Source organism: Hirundo rustica, chromosome 6, assembly GCF_015227805.2.
Source record: "Hirundo rustica isolate bHirRus1 chromosome 6, bHirRus1.pri.v3, whole genome shotgun sequence".
Taxonomy (NCBI): domain Eukaryota; kingdom Metazoa; phylum Chordata; class Aves; order Passeriformes; family Hirundinidae; genus Hirundo; species Hirundo rustica.
Genome location: NC_053455.1, coordinates 16,523,902 through 16,543,840, shown reverse-complemented (window position 1 = coordinate 16,543,840; position 19,939 = coordinate 16,523,902). Strand labels below are relative to the sequence as shown.

The window sequence follows — 19,939 nt, the reverse complement described above, 5'->3', positions numbered from 1 at the left end:
AATTTCTAGACCCTGAGAGTCAATCTCCCCTGCTAGAGCTCTCAAGTTAGCACACAATTTTGTGGTCATGGTTAGAGAAAGTATCAAAGTCTTTGGTCAACAGGCACCACATAAGAGCTGTTTTAAAATTCTATCCTGCATGAAAAAAAAAGATGTCATTTTGAGACTCTGTACTGTGGACAGTAAGTGGAATACTGCACAACTGCACCAAGTGCAGTTCTTGACATGTTCCACTTTCCAAGGCAACACTCTCCAGTGACTGTTGTTAAGGTTGTGAAGATCTCCTGTAGGACAGATATATCCCTTTAGTACTTCACTGAGCTGAAAACAAAAATAGCAGCATACAACCCCGTAGAATTCTTTTACTTACCTCTCTCAGTGTAGCTAGTGTTCTCTTATCAATTGTAACTTGCTTTAGGAGGTCTTTATTGTCCTTTTCAAACTCTTTCAGTTTACTAGATGAATCTCTGAATCGAGCAATCTCTTTTTCTAGTGTCTTGTTTTCCTTCTCAGCAATTGCCAGCTTTACTGTACTGTCATCCAAAATAGCATCTTTCAGCTCCACTTGCTGCCAAAGTCGTTTCGTTTCTTTTTCTAGCATTTTTTTGTCTTTTTCTAGCTGAGACATTCCTTGTTCTAGGGCTTTGTTTTCCTTTTCTAACCTCTCCAGCCGTTTGGCAGAAACCTTTAGCTCTTCAAGGTTCCTCTGGAGGACCTGATTTTCAGTCTCCATTCCTTGAACTTCTTTTTCTAATTCCTGGATCTTTTTACTGCTGTTCTCCACAATTTGCTGCAGTCTTTGATTTTCAGAATTGATACTCTGATAGCTTAGCTCCAGCCTCTCTGATTTCTTGTTCATGGCTTTTAACATTTCCACATTCTTTCTTAAGTCCTCTTTCTCCCTCTCCAAATCTTTATTTTCTGCTTCTATTTGTGCCATTTTTGTGCTGGTAAATCTCATGGTCTCTACCACTCTTCTGAGCTCCAGGTTTTCTTCATCCAATTGCTTGTTGTCCCTTTCCAGGTCACCAAGCCGGATGGAAATATTCTGTAATGTGTCCAAGGATTTTCTTAGTTTTCTATTTTCCACTTCCAGATCACCATTCTCTTGCTCAAGAACTTCCACTTTTTCTGTCACTATTTTCATCACGGCCGCCTTTTTTGTGAGCTGTTCATTCTCCCTCTCCAGCCGGTGGAGCTCTTTTTCCATTTTTTCCACTCTTTCCACTTTTTCTCTAACTTGGTCAAAATCCTTTTGCAATTGCTTCTTTTCAAATTCCAGCTTGTTCAGTTTGCTACTCGTCTCCGTTACCGTTTCGTGAAGGATTTTGTTCTCTTTTTCAATATCTTTCACTCTTGCCTCGCTGCTGACTTGTGATCTTTGCCTCAGGGATAAGACAACTTGATTAAGGTGATCATTTTCTTGTTTAAGGTCCTTTATCTACATAAACAGTTGTGCAAATGTTATTCATCTACCTTACAACTGTGGCACAAATTAGTCCTAAAGCAGAGAGATGATTGTTGACTCAATCATAGCCATTAAATCCAAGACAAATTTCTCAGCAAATTACTGACTATAACCAAGAACCCAAACTATTGAAAAAAAATGTTACCTCTGGTAACTCATGATCTCAATAAATTAAAAACTGTGCTGCATTCCTGCTACCATCCAAGAAGGCCGGGGCGAAGGAGAAAGCAGACAGAGGACCTTCAGAAAACACCTTGGAGAAGATGCTTTGTTACAAATAATTCTTAATAGAGGGTACCTTTCTATCTAGGTTTACCTTTGTCTTTGGGACCTGAAGACTGAAATTATCTCTGGTAAAGTGCCAGGAGTCTCAGAATACTTGAAAATGTAGAGCAGTTACAGATGTCATTAAAGAAACACTTCCTGTAAGAACAGTACACTTATCCCCTGGTCAAATTTCAGCAGATGCAATTGTAATTTAGACTGCAATTTGCATCTGATTCTTATACTAGACAACATCCACACAAATCAAAAGGGCTTAGACCTGAAAAAATTACTAACTGCTCTTTTTAAACAACTGGGAATATTTCTGGTTTTACTTCCTGCCCTACCTTCAACCCATCTATTAATTCTTGCCACAAAGAGTCTATATTTGCTCTAAATAAAATATAAGACCTTGTTGGAGAAGTGCAGTTTCCCAGGGAGAAGTCTGGGTAAAAAATCCTTCAAGATGAAAAGAACTACACAAATAAGGCATTTTGCTATTTAATTTTCACCTCACGAAAACTTAAAGAGTAAACTTTAATACTGGTTGAGAATATTCAGACCAGTCTCTAATGATCTGTGTCTGTATTTTTTTCATTTGTCAAATTAGTACAGATGATACTTGCACAAATCTGTAATTAAGAGAGTTTTCAGGCATTGCACATGAACTGCAGCACAGTGGTAAAAGCTGAAGGGCAATTAAAATGTCAATCCAGAAGACATAAGCACTTCCTCAGCATCTCTTTTAAATAGAGCAAAAAGGCTGGGTGGAAAAGAACTTTGACCAAACCAATCACACCATACAGGTGGTGGAAGACCAATCTTAGCAACAAAAATGGGGATTTATTTGCACATCCTAAAACCAGTTGGTATTCCATTTAGTAAGATCCAAGGGCTTTTTTCCCCTCAAGGGGGAATGTCTGTTCATACAATCGCCTGAAGATCCCCTTATGGTAACAAGAGCAGGAATCAACAAAACGTGCTGGGCTTTTACACCTGAAGAAGCTTTTAACCTAGATTCAAACAAGTTCAATCAGCACTTAGTAACTCTCAAATTGCCTTGTCCCCCTGAGAGAACCAGATGCTCTAAATGGCATCACTGAATTACCATTACTGAGCACACGTTATATTACATTTGAGAAGTTCGCACCTGTCTGTCTTTGTCGGCTTTTAGAGTCTCCATGACAACTTGCAGCTGCTCCTTATCTTTTATCAGCTCCTCACTCAAGGTTTCCAAATCTTGATTGCTTTGCTTCTCTTTTTCAATTTGATTTTGCAACTTCTCAATCTGTGTGAAGAGAACACACCAAAACACATCAACTACATCTTGACACAAGGACTGTTTGCACTTTAAGTCATTTTGAAGACCAGAGTGAAATGAGATGAGTACTACGGCTGAGAGATTAAATCCTTCCGCCCTGCAGTTACCAGTCTCAGAGGGGGAAATGGACTTTTTTCCTCACGATGCTAAGAATCTCCTTCATGCCTCATGCCTTTTACAATCAGAGCATGTAAGGCACCGCTGAATTTCCTGTTGTGCTCCTGTCAAAGTGATTAAGTTTCTGGTGCTCCCCTTCCTGAGGAACTTGCCTCCTCCCTAGCCTCTCCATCACTGATGGTCTTACTCTACCAGCGAATGCAGACAAAGTTATTAAGGTATTTCAGTGAGCAACAGCACTAAAAGACCAAAACACCAACCTAAAACAAGAACAGAGGAAAACCACTGAAGCACTGGAGTGGCCAAGTATATGCTCCCACTCCCTGTGTTCTGCTGGCCCTCTTTTCCACAGCAGGTGACAATATCACATTTGAAAGATTTGTGAATAAGGCTCCAGTACTGCAACAGTGTTTTCTTACTTATTAATTCTGAAAGTTGTAGTTGTAATGCATGAAGAATAGCAAAGCAGTAGCTCTTGAGTACATAGAAACAAGAGGTTCTGGGAACTATATTCCCCAAGTCAGGAAATAATTCCTTTTTAGACTTGCAAAGTACTGTGAGCACCTACAGCTCTGCGCAAGTATCAGCTCATTTTTGTTTTGGTATTATCAACTCTGCCAACAATGAAAATGTCAATGAAAGCAGTATTAAACCTAATTCTTGCAAGTGGGAAATAGCTGGAGGCTGAGCTCTGCCTATGTCAACAGGCCCCTCATTACAGGAAGTGTTTAAACAAGCAGGGGCTGCCCAGATTGGAGATAAGGAGGGCTCAGCAGTCAGAAATGTAACCATGTGGAGGTTCATTGGTCTCAAAGGAGCTGTTCAGAGAAAGCTGCAACCAATTCAGTAGCTCAGCAATAGCTGATCTTCATTGCCACTTCCCAGAAAATTGAAGGCAAGACATTACTGTTTACATCTCTTTTCAGTAAGTCAGAAAGGCAGAGAATAACAGACACTGGTTGCTTGGACTGCTTCTACTTGGGTGTGCCTGAAAGGAGGGTTTTCTACTACTAGCTCCTCTGAAAACCTTGTAATAAAGGGAAAGAAAAAAAAAAAAGTGACTTCTCCTTTATAACATCTCCTCTTGTACTACCTGAATAATCCTGTTTTGGCTACATGATCCTACCAACCACTAGATCAGCAGTTAAACAAGCATATTCAAACAACAATTTTTGAAAGTCTCAGACAGTGGATGAAATCTCAGCTCAGTTAAAAGAATTTAGGGAGACAAGATTTTACTATGGATATCTCGGGAAAGCTACCAAAAGAACCCCAAAGACACAAAACATTTGAGAAAAATACTTCTTTATCTCTTGTCCTCTGACTTATACATGCTTGACTTTAACAGTCCTCCAGAGCTCTTGCACTCCCCCCTGCCCACTGTAGTGAATGTTTTGCAACAAATCAGAGACTTTGCCTATTCTCTCCCCTGGCACACTTTGCTGTATTCTAATTGAGGGGAATCACAACTTTGGTACCAACATAGTGCCAACAGCCATAACAGGAGGTGCCCACAAGGAATCTGCCTGGGGCAAAGCCAGAGGTTGACCACAGTTGTTCAAGTGATTCATATTGCTGTACACCACAGGTATCTGCCTTCTATGCCTCCATCTCTAATTTTAGGCATGTAAATTAGAGCTGGATTGAATTACTTATACACAACAGGTCATATATGGAAGTGTGGAAAGATTAGAGTGAACTGAATCTTTGCAGTTTTCCTTGCTCACCAAAGAAAGAAAAGAAGCAGAACTGATCTCAACTTAAAAAATTAATCTGTCCAGGAGATGGAATGATCCAGTGCCGGATACTGTTCTCCCTGGCAGAGAAATGGGACTGTCACAATCTAGGAATCCACAAGCATCATTTCATATCTAGGTGCTTTCTCCCCTTGTCCTTTAAGGGATTCAGCTATCTCACAGGCAAGCCCAACAGAACTGAAATAATTGCATCAATGTCTCACACACACAGATTACAGCAGTATGGGGAAAAGGAGAGATGAAGGAAAATTATAATCTGGATAATTTATGAATGATAGGAATGGGGAAAAAAAAATCCAACATGGAAATGTTTTATACTTCAGAATAAGAAGCATACTTTGTCCCCAGCATGACTTGGCTCAATTCATCACAACTGAGGATTCAAGTAACTAGTCAGACAAAAATAAGGCTGATAGCTGGAGGTGAACTGAGCAGTGTGTTTCACAAGGACAAGCACTGATGGCATTTGGGCTGAATGTAATCACAGTTAATAACAGTGCAACACACACATATATGCAAGTAAATTTACGAAGTGATGATCTACATGCTTGTTATGAAGACTGAAAGAACTGAGATCTTTGCGGAGAGGGACACCAGAGAATTTATAACAGCCAAGAGGACAAGAAAAAGAAAAAGCAAGTCCAGGACTCTGGACAGCAAGAATTACATTTAGAACACACTAACCTGAATTCACCTGTGTAATTTATTTGACTTACATGTAAAAATTATTAAACTTTAAAAAAACTAAAATAGTTCAATGTGACCATGGCTCCCTTTCCCAGCAGTGACTGTTGTGAGACAAAAGAAAGGACACAACCAACAGTACAATCTGACAGAGGCAAACAGGCACTGAAAATCAGCTTTTATTCAACAGGAACAGTCACATTTTCTTACAATGATGCATGTAAGCAGGCAGTGAAGTAGAAGGCATTAAAGAGAATTATTAGAATTTAATTGCATTAGGATGCGATCAAACAGACAGGACCAAAACCACGGTCAGTCTTATGGGGATCATGGGTGAGCTCCCTGCAAACTCTCATCATTCAGGAATGCTGCACAGCCCTTTGTGCACTGGGTCTAAAAAAAACTAAGAGCTCTGTTTATTCCTGTGAGCAAATTACCTTTTTGCTAAGCTGCTGATTTTCCTTTTCCAGTTCCACAAACTTTAGGCTGCTCTCTCTGGAGGTCAAGGAGGCATCTCTCAGCTCTTGGATTGTGTTCTGCAAGCTCTGATTATCCTTCTCTAGCTTCAGTATTCGACTCGAAGCACATTCATTCAACTCAAAGACAAAGGACTTTCTGGCTGTTGAAACATGAGAAGCAGAAGGATCACAAATCAATTCACAAACCTCTCCTTCTGAGGTGTACAAGATCCACTTGGATGAAGATTACTGCTGTCAGTCATACAATTTCAGCTTGACTGCTATGTAAATACTTGGTTAAAAACAGAACCCATTTTCACAGATAGCATTTAATACCTTTAATAAATAGGGTACTATCTGAACAGCCAGCCATCTCAAAAGTTGCTTACTTTCTTAACTCTTCTTAAATTTGCTTTGGTTGTGTTGGGAACTAGCACGTCTAATGTTAGTAACAAAATACACTTTGATACCATCTCATACTTCCATCATAGGAAATAAATTGAGGCAAAAAGTAAACTCCTGCTAAGTGTTTGCTAAAATAATAATTTACTACTAGGTACCCAAGCACAGAACACTCATCAGAATGCTGATCTGAGAAGTGTCTGAAGTTGAAATCTCAGAACTAACAAAATTTATTCAAGTTTTACAACAGAGATGTTATTTTACTCAATGCTTGTAGATCAAAAGTCTCACTACCTCTCAGCCTCAAAATCCATCACCCAAGCCTCACTGCTGTTAATTTCTCTGCCCAGCATTTGAATAATTACAAGAGCAACTTTCTTGCTTCACATGAAGTAATTGCTACCCATCACCTCAAAAGCCCATTTAATATGAAATTGACTTTAACACTGTCTTTAAATATAAGAAAATTAATAACTCCTTCTAAATAAGCACTATAAGCACAGTGAGTACTTTAAGCTGGCAACTTTCTGAGATTGGTAGCATCACCTGGAGAGCTTTGGTCAAGTAAAGACTCAAACAGTTAACATTAACTAAATAGTCCAGTTGAGTTCTGTTCTGAAGTGAAGTCCACCTAAATTACTTTTTCCCATGCTTATTTTTAAAATAATTTTAAATAAAATATACCAAACTAGCTGGTAAAATCTTCTATCTGCCAACCTTGCAGGCTCAACTTAATATCCGGAATGGGAGATTTTTCCAAAAGAGTTTATGCAGTCTGTTTGTACAAACAAGCTGCATTCAGAACAGCAACATGGATTGAAATAAAACTTTTAAAAGAGAATTACTGTTAAATCAGAATAGCACTTCTATGAAATAAAGGCTAGTTAAATGTTCTTTTTTAAAAAAAATCCTGCTTCCTTCATCATTTTATTTTCCCACTGAATACAAGGTTATGGATGTTCTCAGTTCCTCATTCTTTTTCTTTAGTTAATCAGAGTTTCTGAAGCTCCAGTGCTAAAATGCTAAACATCAGTGCAGTGATAAATCACTCAAGCAAATTTTGAAAGTTATGTTTGATAGAAATTAGTAAATAAGAGGTAACTAGCATTCTTCCTTCTACTACATCAATAGTGAAAGCAAATCAGGAAGGGAACAAAACTTGGTATTTTAAACAGGCCATAAAACTTAGATATTTTTACATTTTCCTGAAATACTCCTAATGAAAAATTCTAAGTTGAGAGAACTGCATTTTCCCCCTACTAACACAATGAATAATAGCCTTGATTACATAGAAGGGGTAACAGAGTGACATTCCTTTCTCAGGCTAACATAACCTGCTTTGCAAGATTATTGTTTAGAAGTAACCATTAACCAGCCATTAATCCTAGTGGAGAACTCGGATCCTAGACAGCAAGAAGATTTCAGAATTGGTGTCACCCACACACACAGCTATTTTACAAAACAAAGCTATTCTAGACAGTTTCACTGAAAACTTAACATCTGCTTTTTCTAATTTATTCCTTTGTCTTCAAGTTCAGCTGTTCCTGGTACACAAAGCCAAATATGCAAGTCTTAGCAAAATAAGGTGAATACTTAATAAAAGCTGCATACTGAATTAGAGGCTATAGCTTATATTTTCCAAGTTCCACTTGGAATTGTTATTTAGGCTGGTATGATAGACAGAATAAATGTTAAACAGAGAAACCAATGCTAAAACCTATGCAGTGAAGAAAGAATTAGTTATGTTTGTGATAGTTACGGAAATCAAATCAACCACTCCAAGAAAAAAAACCAGCCAGTTATTTTAACTGCACACATTTTTCAGTATCTAGTAAAAATAAATGACTTCAGCATACATTACTTCCTGAGACTTAAAGACCAGTTAATTGTCTGTATTAACTGTACTAAAGATGACAGACTCCACCCAACCATTCAGTTAGAAATATTTAATGTGACATTTCTGCTGTGTCATTTATAAAGTGTGTTTGTTTGGGTTTTTTTGTGTTTTTTTTTTTTTTTTTAATTAAAGTGTGATACTTAAAAGTCCCTCTCTCAGTGATAGACAAAATAAAAGCAAAATATTTTGGTGCTTTCAAAGGAATGTGAAAGGAAGAGGAATACATTTTAGAAGTTCAAAAAAATCAAGGTCAAAGTCAAGTGGCTGAATGAGGGAAGCTTTCCAATCTTGGATTCAACTTCTGTTCCCATCTCAGTCAACCAATCTGTTTATTCTGAAACAGACCACAAACACCAGGGCTACCCCAGCTGGTACTCACTATCTGCAAGATCAGTGCTTTTAGACAGCTGTTCAAGCTCCCAGCCTAGGTGTGCAGACTCGTTCATGCTCTGTTTCTGTGCAATCTCCAAGACCATGTTCTCCTCCAGCAGCTCCTCAATTCTCTTCTTGTCTGTGTCCCGGTCCTGTGCAAGACACATGTGAATGAAAGCGTGGTCAGCTCATCTGTGAGATTCTAGGCTGAGCTGCTACATGCACAGTGTATGTTGAGGGGAGAACAATCTCCTTAAACACCGGGGTTTTATAATTAAATGCATCTTCAGCATTAAATGTTTGCTGTGGGCTACCTATATAAGCCACAGAAAGCAAAGCCCAGCTGGCCCTGTTTAGCACAGCTCTGGTCCATGATTCACTTGGAGAGAGGGGGATGGCAGCAAGAACTTACTGGGTCATGACAGGGCCACTACAAGCCAGGACTAGTATGGCAGACCGGATTCAAAATGTCTCCAGAGACAAGCTCCTCAAAACCATGCAGCATCATGCCCTGATACACTGGAAATTCTTCAGAGAGAACCCTGAATTCTGCAGAGCTTCAACTCATCACATCAAACTTAGACACAGTCATATGGATCAGCAAGTAACACCTGCCTCATAATTTGAATTCCAACTCCAAAAACAGATCTGGAGAACGAATCTATTGTTGCTTCTGGTGACTATTTGGGCCCCTTGCTTTTGTGGGAACTGAAATGCTGCCTCAGTGGTTCTCAACTTTTCAGAAACCATAACTCAAAAATCCATTAAGTCACCCAGAAAAGCATGCAAAATTTCCAGCAACTTTGGAAAGGCAGAGCAGGACACAACCTTTATAATATCCTGAATCGCAGAATCATAAAACAGTTTGGGATGGAGAGGACACTAAAGATTATGCAGTTTTTGCCATGGGAAAGGACACTTCCTACTAGACCACATTGCTCAAGGCCCTGTCCAACCTGACCTTGAACAGTTCTAGGGATGAGGCACTTAACAACTTCTCTGGGAAACCTCTTTCAGTGCTTCAATACCCTCACAGTAAAGAATTCCTTCTTCCTACTATCTAATCTAAACCTATTCTCTTTTAGTTTGAAGCCATTCCCCCTTTTCCTATCACCACATGCCCTCATAAAATGTCCCCCACCATCTTTCTTTTAGGCTCCCTCCAGATACTGCAAGGCAGCAATGAGGTCACCCTGGAGCCCCATCTTCTCCAGACTAGAAAATCCCAATTCTCTCAGCCTTTGCTCACAGGAGAGATGCCCCATCCCTCTGATCATCTTGGAGACCCTCCTCTGGACTCTTCTCCAATAGGTCCATGTGCTGAGGACTCCAGAGCTGGATGCAGCACTCCAGGTGGGGTCTCACCAGCAGGATATGGAGGGGTAGAATCCCCTCCCCTGCCCTGCTGCCCACACCGCTTTGGATGCAGCCCAGGACACATTTGGCTCTCTGGGCTCTGAGTGCACATGGCTGGGTCATGTCCAACCTCCCATCCATCGGCACCCCAAAGTCCTTCTCAGCAGGGCTGCTCCAATCTGTTCATCCCCTGCCTCTGTTGGTACCGGGGGTTGCCCTGACCCAGGTGCAGCACCTTGCACTTGTTCAACCACATGAGATTCCCATGGGCCCACTGCTCGAGCTTGTCCAGGTCCCTCTGGATGGCATCCCACCCCTCAGGTGTGTCAACCAACACCACTCTGCTTGGTGCCACCTGCAAATCCACTGACAGTGCACTTGACCCCTTTGACAATGTCATAAATCAAGATATGAAGTAACACTGGTCCCAATATGGACCCTGAGGGACACCCCACTCCTTGTCACTGATGTAAATCGAGATTCAGTCATCCCATACAGCATTCTCCACATTTTTATTTCCAACAGAACCTGTTGAAAACCCTGTATAGATAAATCCACAAGAATTCAAATCATGGTGGGATAAGAGGACTGTTAAGTAAAATACAAGAGATAAAAGAGTATTTACTATTTCTAGTGGGTTTATGAAGTCCAGTGTTGCTTTTTGCTTGTAGACAACAGTCACCCACTTAATACCTTCCTTATTTATGAAGCAATAAACCATATCTCTGATTTACACATAAAGAAATTTTTGAATTTTGTGTCTTTTACAGTGGTAAAGGATTCTTTAAGACTCTGTAATTGCTGGGGGTTTTCCAGTAAGAAAGACTATTTACTAGAGTAGATTTAATTTCCTACATCTAAGAGACCTCTACTTAAAACAGATTTTAGTATCCCCATTAACAAAATGTATGAAAGCAGTCTGTATTTTAAAATTCTGATACACCTTCTGCATAAAATAAAACTCAGTCTCATACAAAGTAGCATTGACCATATATCTACACTGCCAACTGTTTCAAGAATTCATGTACAGAAAGATCAATCTAAAAACCTCTTCAAAAAGCACTATTTATTTATTTGCCTGTCTTCACCAGTATCTGTGACGAGATTTTGTAACACAAGGATAAAAATGAAAGTTCAAAAAATTAGCATAATGAAAAAGAAAGTGCATACCAGCTCTACGTCATGAAGTTTGGATTTCAACTGCAAATTTTCCTTCTCTAATTCATGCAGCTTATCACCACGAGCTCTTGCCATGGTTAGCTGTTCTTCCAGCATGGCCTTTGTTTCAATTAATACAATGTTATCCTCCCTTAATTCCTAGGGGAACAAAAAAGTAACAGCGTTAATTTCTTACTGACTTTTCACAGACCAAGTGATTTTCATAGAGTGACACTGCAAAAAACAAGAAAGAAATATGACACGTTTGTTTAATAGAAAGACTTTTACCTAATATTTTAATGAGAAATAATACTATGTTTTATTACCTTTGAGTCATTAGGCAAGTAAATCTAATATTTTTTAGGTTTTTTTCCTGAATCTTACAAGCTTCTGTGATTCTGAGTTTATATGAGGCTAGATCAAGAGGTGCACACAGAAGAGCAACTGTTCAATTCCAATTCCAATGTTGTAATGCCAATTCCTTTGCCAATTCATCATAGCCCCTTGTTTTCCCAGCTTCGAAATAGATTATTTACTTTCAAGGGATGGGGAACAGTATCCATGAATACATTCAAGATCCTTGTTCCTGTTTCAGTACACTCACGTGCAAATGTCCGCTTAATAAAGTTTAACTCTCTCTCATGAACAGAATTTTAAGTCACTTGAACAATAGAAGTTGTTTTATACTTATCACTTAACACTCCCTGCCACTTCCCCACTAAACACAAGTATGAACTGCACAAGCCACGTCACTTACTCCTTACGAGTAAGAGCTTTTGGATCTGGTTTTACTGAGTAGAAGTTTAATTTATTACTTTGCTGTAGCCACAGCATTAGAAACAGGTTAATTATACTGCACTGCAACTGTTCCTTGCAAATAACAAATGAAACTCTGTGCATTCAAGCATCTTATTCTGGAAACATGAAATATCCAAAGCATGAAATCTGGCCATGAAATGTTGGTCATGTCTTAAACACATTTATCAAATATGTCTCATTTTAAGCTATAGTACCTCACTGCTAGCTTTTACTTTTGTTGATCCTGACATAAACCTTGAGTCCAAGACAAATGTTGTATGGCAGGGATGCATTGGCTCTTCAAAGATTAAATGGATCCAGTGAAGAATTTTCCCCAGATGAGTTACAACTGGGCAAGAAACAGATTGATTCTCTACAGAAACTTTGTCATTCTCTGTTTTCCTCCCTTCTCTCCCCATCCATTCTGCTCTTCTAATGAAATATGCAAAACCAAAAAACATCCAAACAGGACAAAATGCTTGACAAGTTTATTCCTGAATAACAGAATTCAAATGTGATGTCTCTGCTGACATAGTGTTAATGTCTGGTCTCAGACCACAAACATCCAAACCAAGTAGATTCCTGAAAGATCACCAGGCATGAGCAAATCACTCTCACTGCTTAATCAGCAACTACCTTCTCATTTTTGGGGGCCTTATATGGCTCACCTACGTTTAAAAAAAAAAAAAAAAAAAAAAAAAGGAAGAAAGATGTAAAGAATGAGGTAAGAATGTCTGATGACAGCCCCCTCCCTTTTTGATACTACTGGGGGCCATAATTTAAAAGCCTTTCTTAGTCATAGTTGGTTGTTGCAGCTTGACTGTAAATGGCATAATATGGAAAGTCTATCTTATGCAGGACCATACTGCCCTTGATCTCTCAGTGGGTCAGCTACCAACTTGCAAATCATCAGAGAAAAAACTTCCCTACTACAGTAGCATTAAAAGGACAAGTATATCAGTGTTTGTGAAGGGGTTCATCTTTAATTAAAATGTCTGAGTATGCAAGTGACTAAAATAACAATAATACTGAAACGCTAAGGTTACAGAATCTGCATTTTGGGCCAAGTCTGATCTAACAGGGTCACTTCAGGGTGGACAAACTTAAAAGGCTGACACTAAACAGATGACAGACCAGAAGTACATGGCATAAAAACTGCTGGGTGTTATGGAAGCTGCCAGAATATCTGTAATGAAACAGCAATGTGCCAAGAGTTTACCTTGCAGATTCACCACACTCAATGTGGACCACAGCCCTAAGAACTAAAGTGGTGTCTGACCTCAAAGACATGACCTCATAACTACCCTTAAAACTGCCGACCAAGCAAGAACTAGTTATTTTAGTGTCTCATCAAGAGTCAAACTATGTGCCAAGTGCACACATATATGCAGGCTCTGCTACAAACCACACACCAGTGGGAGCTGCAGTATATGGAAAACTGAAGCACCTTCCATCACATGCCCAGGACGGGCAGTCATGCCAGTTCAAAGTAGTTCTGATGAAATACTAAATTAAAAACCAGGTGGAAATGCCTGCCGTGATGAGGCAGACATTGCTCACTCTCAGATCACCATGATCTGAGGTTGTCTTAATATTGAAAAGTTCATATAATTTAAATAATTAGTCCATGGGAGCTTTGTAGAGTTACATCTCTAGGCCTGGGAAGCAAAGCTGTTCTAACTAAAATGTGCCAGCACTAACATCTCCCAGAAGTTGCTGGAATAACACAGCTGAACTAAAAATCTGACTACAAATCACACTTGTTACACAGTCAGCAGGTGGTGGTCATGGGGTGGTGCTTCTTCTACTGAAATTCCAGTTAATTTTTAATTGAATTAACAAATTCACCAACATTATTCTATAAGTTTATTTGAAAATCAGCAACAGGAACAGCTGGCTGTGGATTTTTTTTTTTTTTTTTTGCCTAATACACTGAGTATAGCTCAGCTTCTGCAGTTTCTAAAATGAATTACATATTGTGGTTTGATGCCCTATCAACTGTAACTTCAAATAGCTTTAAGAATGCACACTGTGCATTCAGATGGTTACAATTAACTCTGGGGATAAGTGCAAGCACAATCAGGGTGTGTTGCCACTGGGAAACATTTTCAGAAACTAAAGCAGCAATGAGATTCTGAAAAGAGAATTTGCACATGCATCCAGACCCAGTTCAACCTTGGCAGTTCAGAAGCTGTTGCTACTGAGCCGTAACACAGTTAACATCTGGAGACAATCAAAAATTGTGCACTCACATGACAACATACAAGAGATGTTTTTGCTTTTATTTTTATTTAATTGACAAGATATTCCCCGTTATCTTGCATAGAAATTTGATTATTGTGAGAAGGAGGTAAACTGGGCAAAGCGTAGTCCTTGGCCTTAGAAAATAATCTCATCTCGTGGAACAGCAAAAGGTTCAGTGGAGGTGAATCCTGGAAGGGAGCTTTGCACTGCAGAGAAGCACCTCCATGGAGGAAGCCCTGCACTGAGCTGCTCCCTCACATTCAGAGCTGTGACCTCGTTAAGCCACCCCAGCAGGAAGGCTCCAGAGGATATTCATGTTCCTTGAATGATAGTTCAACTAAAATATCACACCCGAACAATTTGTCAAGACATACAGAGAAGGAAAAACACCACAAGCCCTAAATGTGTTAGACTGATGTACAGATTTGAACTTTTTGCACTCCTGCGATACCAGGAAGAAAAAGATTTTAAGGGCTCATTCAAAAGCTTTCTGCATTGATGCACAAGATTAAATCCTCTTCTTTTTCTCCCCTACCAATCTGGCACTCCTTATTAACAACCCTGTCAAGACCCCACAAGCTTAAGGTATCACATTACCACAGAAAAGAGGCTGATGCTGAACACACATACATTTTCACTGCATGCTCTGGATGATTTGTCCAGGTCTTAAGGGCTAGAGCTTAGCAAGCCACTGGCAACCAGTAAATGCCATGAAATGAATAATCACTGTATTGTCTAGAGATAAAAATCTCTACCATGTTACACCCCTGAACAAATCTAAGCAGAGACTATACTGTCCCCAGACATTAATTCTTCTTTCAGAGGGGCAGAGGACTTGAGTCAGATCTGACAGAAAACTGAGGCCCCACGGAAATTTGGATACTGGCTAGCATGCACAGCCTTTGTGCTACTCTATGATCATAAAAACACAGAACAGGGCCCTGCGGAATCCTCTGAATGCACCAGCCTGAGACCAATGGAGTTTGCCTGCAGCTCAACGCTGTCAGTCCATGGCTGAGTCAAAACTTGATCAATAATGGGAGAGGGAGTGGTGAGAATGTGAAACTCGCTGTCTATTCTAAACCACACAGCACCCTGCAGACAGCTGTGCAATCCTGCTGCCCATTAGAAAAGCAACTCCTACAATAGTGACTTTTGCTAAAGGCCAGACTATGGCTCCAAATTAGACATGTGCCAGTTCAATGAGAAATATTCCTGGTCCCACTACTGTATTTGCGCTGGGTTTTGCTGGGGTAGGCCAAATGGCTGGTATGGGAGTATGGCTGAACACAGTGTTGATAATACAGAGTTGTATTTTTGTTTGCTTTGTTTTTGTTGTTTTTTTTTGTTTTTTTTTTTATTGCTGAGTAGAGCTCACACAGAGCCAAGGCCTTTTCTGCTTTCTGTGCTGGCGAGGAAGTTGGGGGTGCTTGGTAAGCTGGGAGGAGACACAGCCAGGACAGGTGACCCAAACTGACCAAAGGGATATTGAGACTATATGGCATCATGTGCAGTATATAAAGTGGGGAGAAGAAGAAGGAAGGAGAGGACATTTGGGATGATGGTGTTTCACTTCCAAGTCACCATTACACGTGATCGGGCTTTGCTCTCCTGGAGATGGTTGAACAACCCATGGGAAGCCCTGAATTAATTCCTTGGTGGGCTTTGCTTGTGAGTGCGGCTTTTATTTGCCCTATTAAACTGTCTTTATCTCAACCCATGAGTTTTCCAACTTTTACCCTTCCAATTCTCTCTCTAATCTCACTGGTGGGGAGTGAGTGAGTGGCTGTGAAGGGCTTGGCTGCTGGCTAGGGTTTAACCATGACAGTGTTGCAGGGAGGTATCCCTGGAGAGCCAGCACTCATCTCTGACATTCCACAGTTCCACCAAAAACTGACAGGGTGGGAGAGAGAGACAGAGATGAAAGTTAGAAGAAATTTTACACTAACATGAAGGTCTCTTAACTGAATGCTATGTTAAGCAAGGTTAGCAGTGCAGGAAACTGCTGGCTCTGGGACAAGCAAGGAGGCTCCTCCCTTGAGCTCAGACGAAGGGGAGACAAAAACTCTTCTCTGAGCTCCAGGTAAATTATCTGAGCAGCAGGTAAAGCTAAGCACCTCCAGTGCACAGTCAGAAGGGGAACACCAGGATGGCTCACTGACAGCCAGTGTGCCAGGATAGACCATGACTGACTTACCAGCTTGAGGGATGAAAACAGAGAGAGGCAGAGCTTTGTACTTCCTAATGCAAACTGGGAATTACCGAGAGGCAAGACAGGCTTTTGTAGCCTATTACTACATTTAATAACCATCCATTTTAGTGAACCTATTCATAAGAAGCAGCAGCTAGCTGCCCCCTTAGGTTAAAGAAGGGGGGAAAAAATCACCTACGAAGTAGAGTTTATAGAGCAGAAAAATAGGGTCTGTGCTCTCAGCCAGAGGCCTGGCAACATCACTCTTCCATCTCAGACTTGGGATTTTATCTAATTATAGTGAGGCTGTCAATTACTGAACCTCCATTTGCTCATCAGTCTGGATATTTATTTGACTTCAGCTGATGTGTTATGTATGTGGATTATTGGGAGTTTTGGTGTGAATTCCTCGAAGAACTGAAAGAATAGAAAGTAAAAGCAGTCCTTCCTGAATTTAACATCAGCCATGCTGGGCCAGTGAGTTTGGCCAGACAACCTCTAAGGTCTTTTGCAACCTAATTCAATTAATAATTCCATGTTGGGCATAGCTGCAGGTGACTAAGCTGAGTAAATGACATAACTACTGGAACAGAGCCACACACTTCTCATTGACATAGCCCACCCATGACACCAAGGAGGATCCAATTTTTTTCTCCTTTCTACTGCAAGTAACAGTTGCAAAAAGGAGTGGCTAGAATTTGTCACCTGAGGTCATCCACAAAAATGCCATTTTAACAACAGCTACTTCTGCTACTAAACCCTAAGGAAAAACACCCAGACCTTCACTTAACTAATTTATAGATGATATTTAAAATGTTGGTCTAAGGAACAACTCTGGAACAGAGGGATTTTACCTAAAGCTAAACAAAAGATCTGGACTCTAGAAAAAGCATCCAGAAGAGGTCTGTCCTGTTTAGCCATATAATGCTGAACTAAGCAGAGCTCTTTAAAACTGATGGGCATTTATTTTGTGGGCACCAAGTATTTCCTTGACTGAAACAAGTTTTAATAATGCTCAGTCAATAGCTATGGCGTATGTTACGAAACTTCTGCTTGCTCTCATGTTCTGCTACGGTCAGCTCAAAGACAAATGACACATGAACTAGTAACACAACAAAAGCCAAACATTAAGGATTACTGAGCAAATCGTTCTCCTGATTTTCACTTGCCTCCATGCGAGCTTTGTAAAACTCCACATCGTGAAGCTTCTCTTTGCACCGAACCAGTTCCATCTCGAGTCTCTCCACGCGGTTTGCTCTCTCTCTCAGGGAATCGAGCTCATCTCTGTACGCTCGGGCAGAGCGAGCGTCTGAGGCAAGGTGCATGTTCTGCGAGGGATAAGCAGGGAGAAAAATCTAAGTTAATACTTTTAAGCATGCATTTTAAAAGTTTTTTTTAATTTACTTATGGATTGTAAGCACAGACAAATAGTATTCCCCTGGTTAGGGAGTAAGAATTCTCCTAGCAGCCAGTAAATTCTCTACGAGACAGAGAGGTTCTTTAGCCTGTTGGACTTCTGACATTACTAATGCCTGATGCTGTATAAGCTTCGGGCACTACTAGGCTATTTACAAGCTGAACAGATGAGACTGCTCTCAGCAGTTAAATGGGAAGCACAGCACTGCTATGCCACAACCATAATCTTTAAACAGCTTGCTGGACTAAGTTGATTTCTTCGTTATAAAACGGGCATAGTAGTAATTTTAACCTCACACCGAAACAGGTTTTTAAAATAGGGAAGATTGTCACAGTAAAATGAGCCCATCTCACCTCTTGCTTTATTTTTTGCAGCTCTAGGGTGAGCTGCTCAACTTCATGTTTAGAATCTGCAAGCTGCTCAGACTTCTCTTCCCTGGAAAGGATTAGAAAAATCTTAGTAATGTTTTTTCTTTCCTGAAACAATATTGATTATATGGGCACTGCCAGGAATCTGTAAAGGAAGAGAAAAACCTCCCAGCATATTCTGTTATGACAGCTTCATCATTTTCTCACAATACCATATACATAACATGGATCCAAGTTTGCAACTCTATTTTTATACTACGTTCCTGTGTTTAAATCTCATTGGTGCACCCGCTGTCATAGATAGCTTCGCTTGAAGTTAAAAAGCAGAGCTTGCAATTGGTATTTTGAAGGGGGGAAAAGAGAGATGAGACACAAAAAGAAGAACGGAAGTAGCTCATCCATCACTCACGTAAAAGCCAATTACGAAAGAAGAAAAGATGGAACACACTACTAGCTTCCTCCTGCTCTGATCTGAAAGGTGTGATTCAGAGAGCTCCTATGGAAGCCAGTGTATTGACGCTAACAGGCTCCTGCATTTTCAGGATGTATAATACTTAATACACAAGTCTCTCTAGAAGCACAAAATAATGGTGACTTACAGCTCCTGACGGATTCTCCTCAATTTAGCCTTTGTGTCTGCCAGCTCAACAGCAAGGTGCTGTTTTTCCTCATTAGAAAGAGGGCTGGCAGAGTTTGGTGAAGAATCTGGACTTGGTACTTTCAGAGGGCTTGGTGGTTGCTGAGACTGTAGATAATCTCTCTCTTGAGTGAGATCTACAATGACCTGGAAATACAGAAGACTATGTAGTGCCAAGAGATAAATAGTGCATTTATACATTGTTTTAAAAATACCTAAAAGATATTTTTAGATTTAGGAAATTATTAGTCTGGCATGATACAGAATTCCAGGCACAGCCAGGAGTGAAGGTTACACAGAAGAGGAAAGGAATCTCCACTATGCTCCAACCACTAAGGCATTCCCCTTCCAATGCTCAAAATAAGCAGTCTGTTTTTCTTGAAGAATTCATAAAAACCTGTAACAACTAATAGCTTTAACTAACACAATCGCAGTCAAGAGCACGACCGAAAATTAAGAGGCTAAAGAAGGGGAGAAGGCTTCTCCAGAGATTTGCAGGGAAAGGAATCAATGAATCAAAATCTTAGAGAGGACAGTGGAGCCCAGGATGCCAACAGAGAGACTAGCAAGCACTGGCTGAACGACTAGACAGACATGCAGAGACATTTGGTCTCCACTTGGAGAGACTGCTCATCTCCTCCCTTCACCAACCATTTCACCACACCTTAAAGCTTACACAAGAAGCAATAGAAAAATCAAAATCTTTCAAGAGATTTACAGAGGTGTAGTAGAAAGGTGCAGAAGAAATAGAAACCTAGTGCACAAACAAGACACAAGAGAAGGACTGGAGCCCACATCTGCTGCTTCTCATGAGCTCTATATGGGAGAGATATGTCCTCATACTTCTGTGCATTCATCTCTCTCATCAATGAGCCTCCTGAGGTGGAAAACCATATTCCTGGAGAGAGACTCTAGCTCTTCTGGGGCCATGTCTGGGAGCTCCAGCCACTGCAAGTCAAAGACGTTCTCCTGATTGTGAGTCACCTAGGAATAGGAACAAAAAAGTATGTCTTTCCACTGGTTGAAAATT

The 19,939-nt window shown here is 40.3% G+C and overlaps 1 protein-coding gene across 3 annotated transcripts in view; it reads right to left on the bottom strand.

Annotated features, from left to right (window-relative positions):
- Positions 1-19,939, bottom strand: part of CCDC88C (coiled-coil domain containing 88C) — a 96,433-nt gene that overhangs the window by 26,145 nt on the left and 50,349 nt on the right. For all 3 annotated transcript variants that reach the window (XM_040066174.2, XM_040066173.2, XM_040066175.2), the window contains exons 7-15: positions 19,753-19,893; positions 18,872-19,056; positions 18,258-18,339; positions 17,657-17,815; positions 11,267-11,413; positions 8,748-8,892; positions 6,049-6,230; positions 2,883-3,020; positions 371-1,441 (exon numbers count right to left, since the gene is read on the bottom strand). In XM_040066174.2, the coding sequence (XP_039922108.1) occupies positions 371-1,441; positions 2,883-3,020; positions 6,049-6,230; positions 8,748-8,892; positions 11,267-11,413; positions 17,657-17,815; positions 18,258-18,339; positions 18,872-19,056; positions 19,753-19,893 (2,250 nt within the window). The remainder of the gene's footprint in view (positions 1-370; positions 1,442-2,882; positions 3,021-6,048; positions 6,231-8,747; positions 8,893-11,266; positions 11,414-17,656; positions 17,816-18,257; positions 18,340-18,871; positions 19,057-19,752; positions 19,894-19,939) is intronic.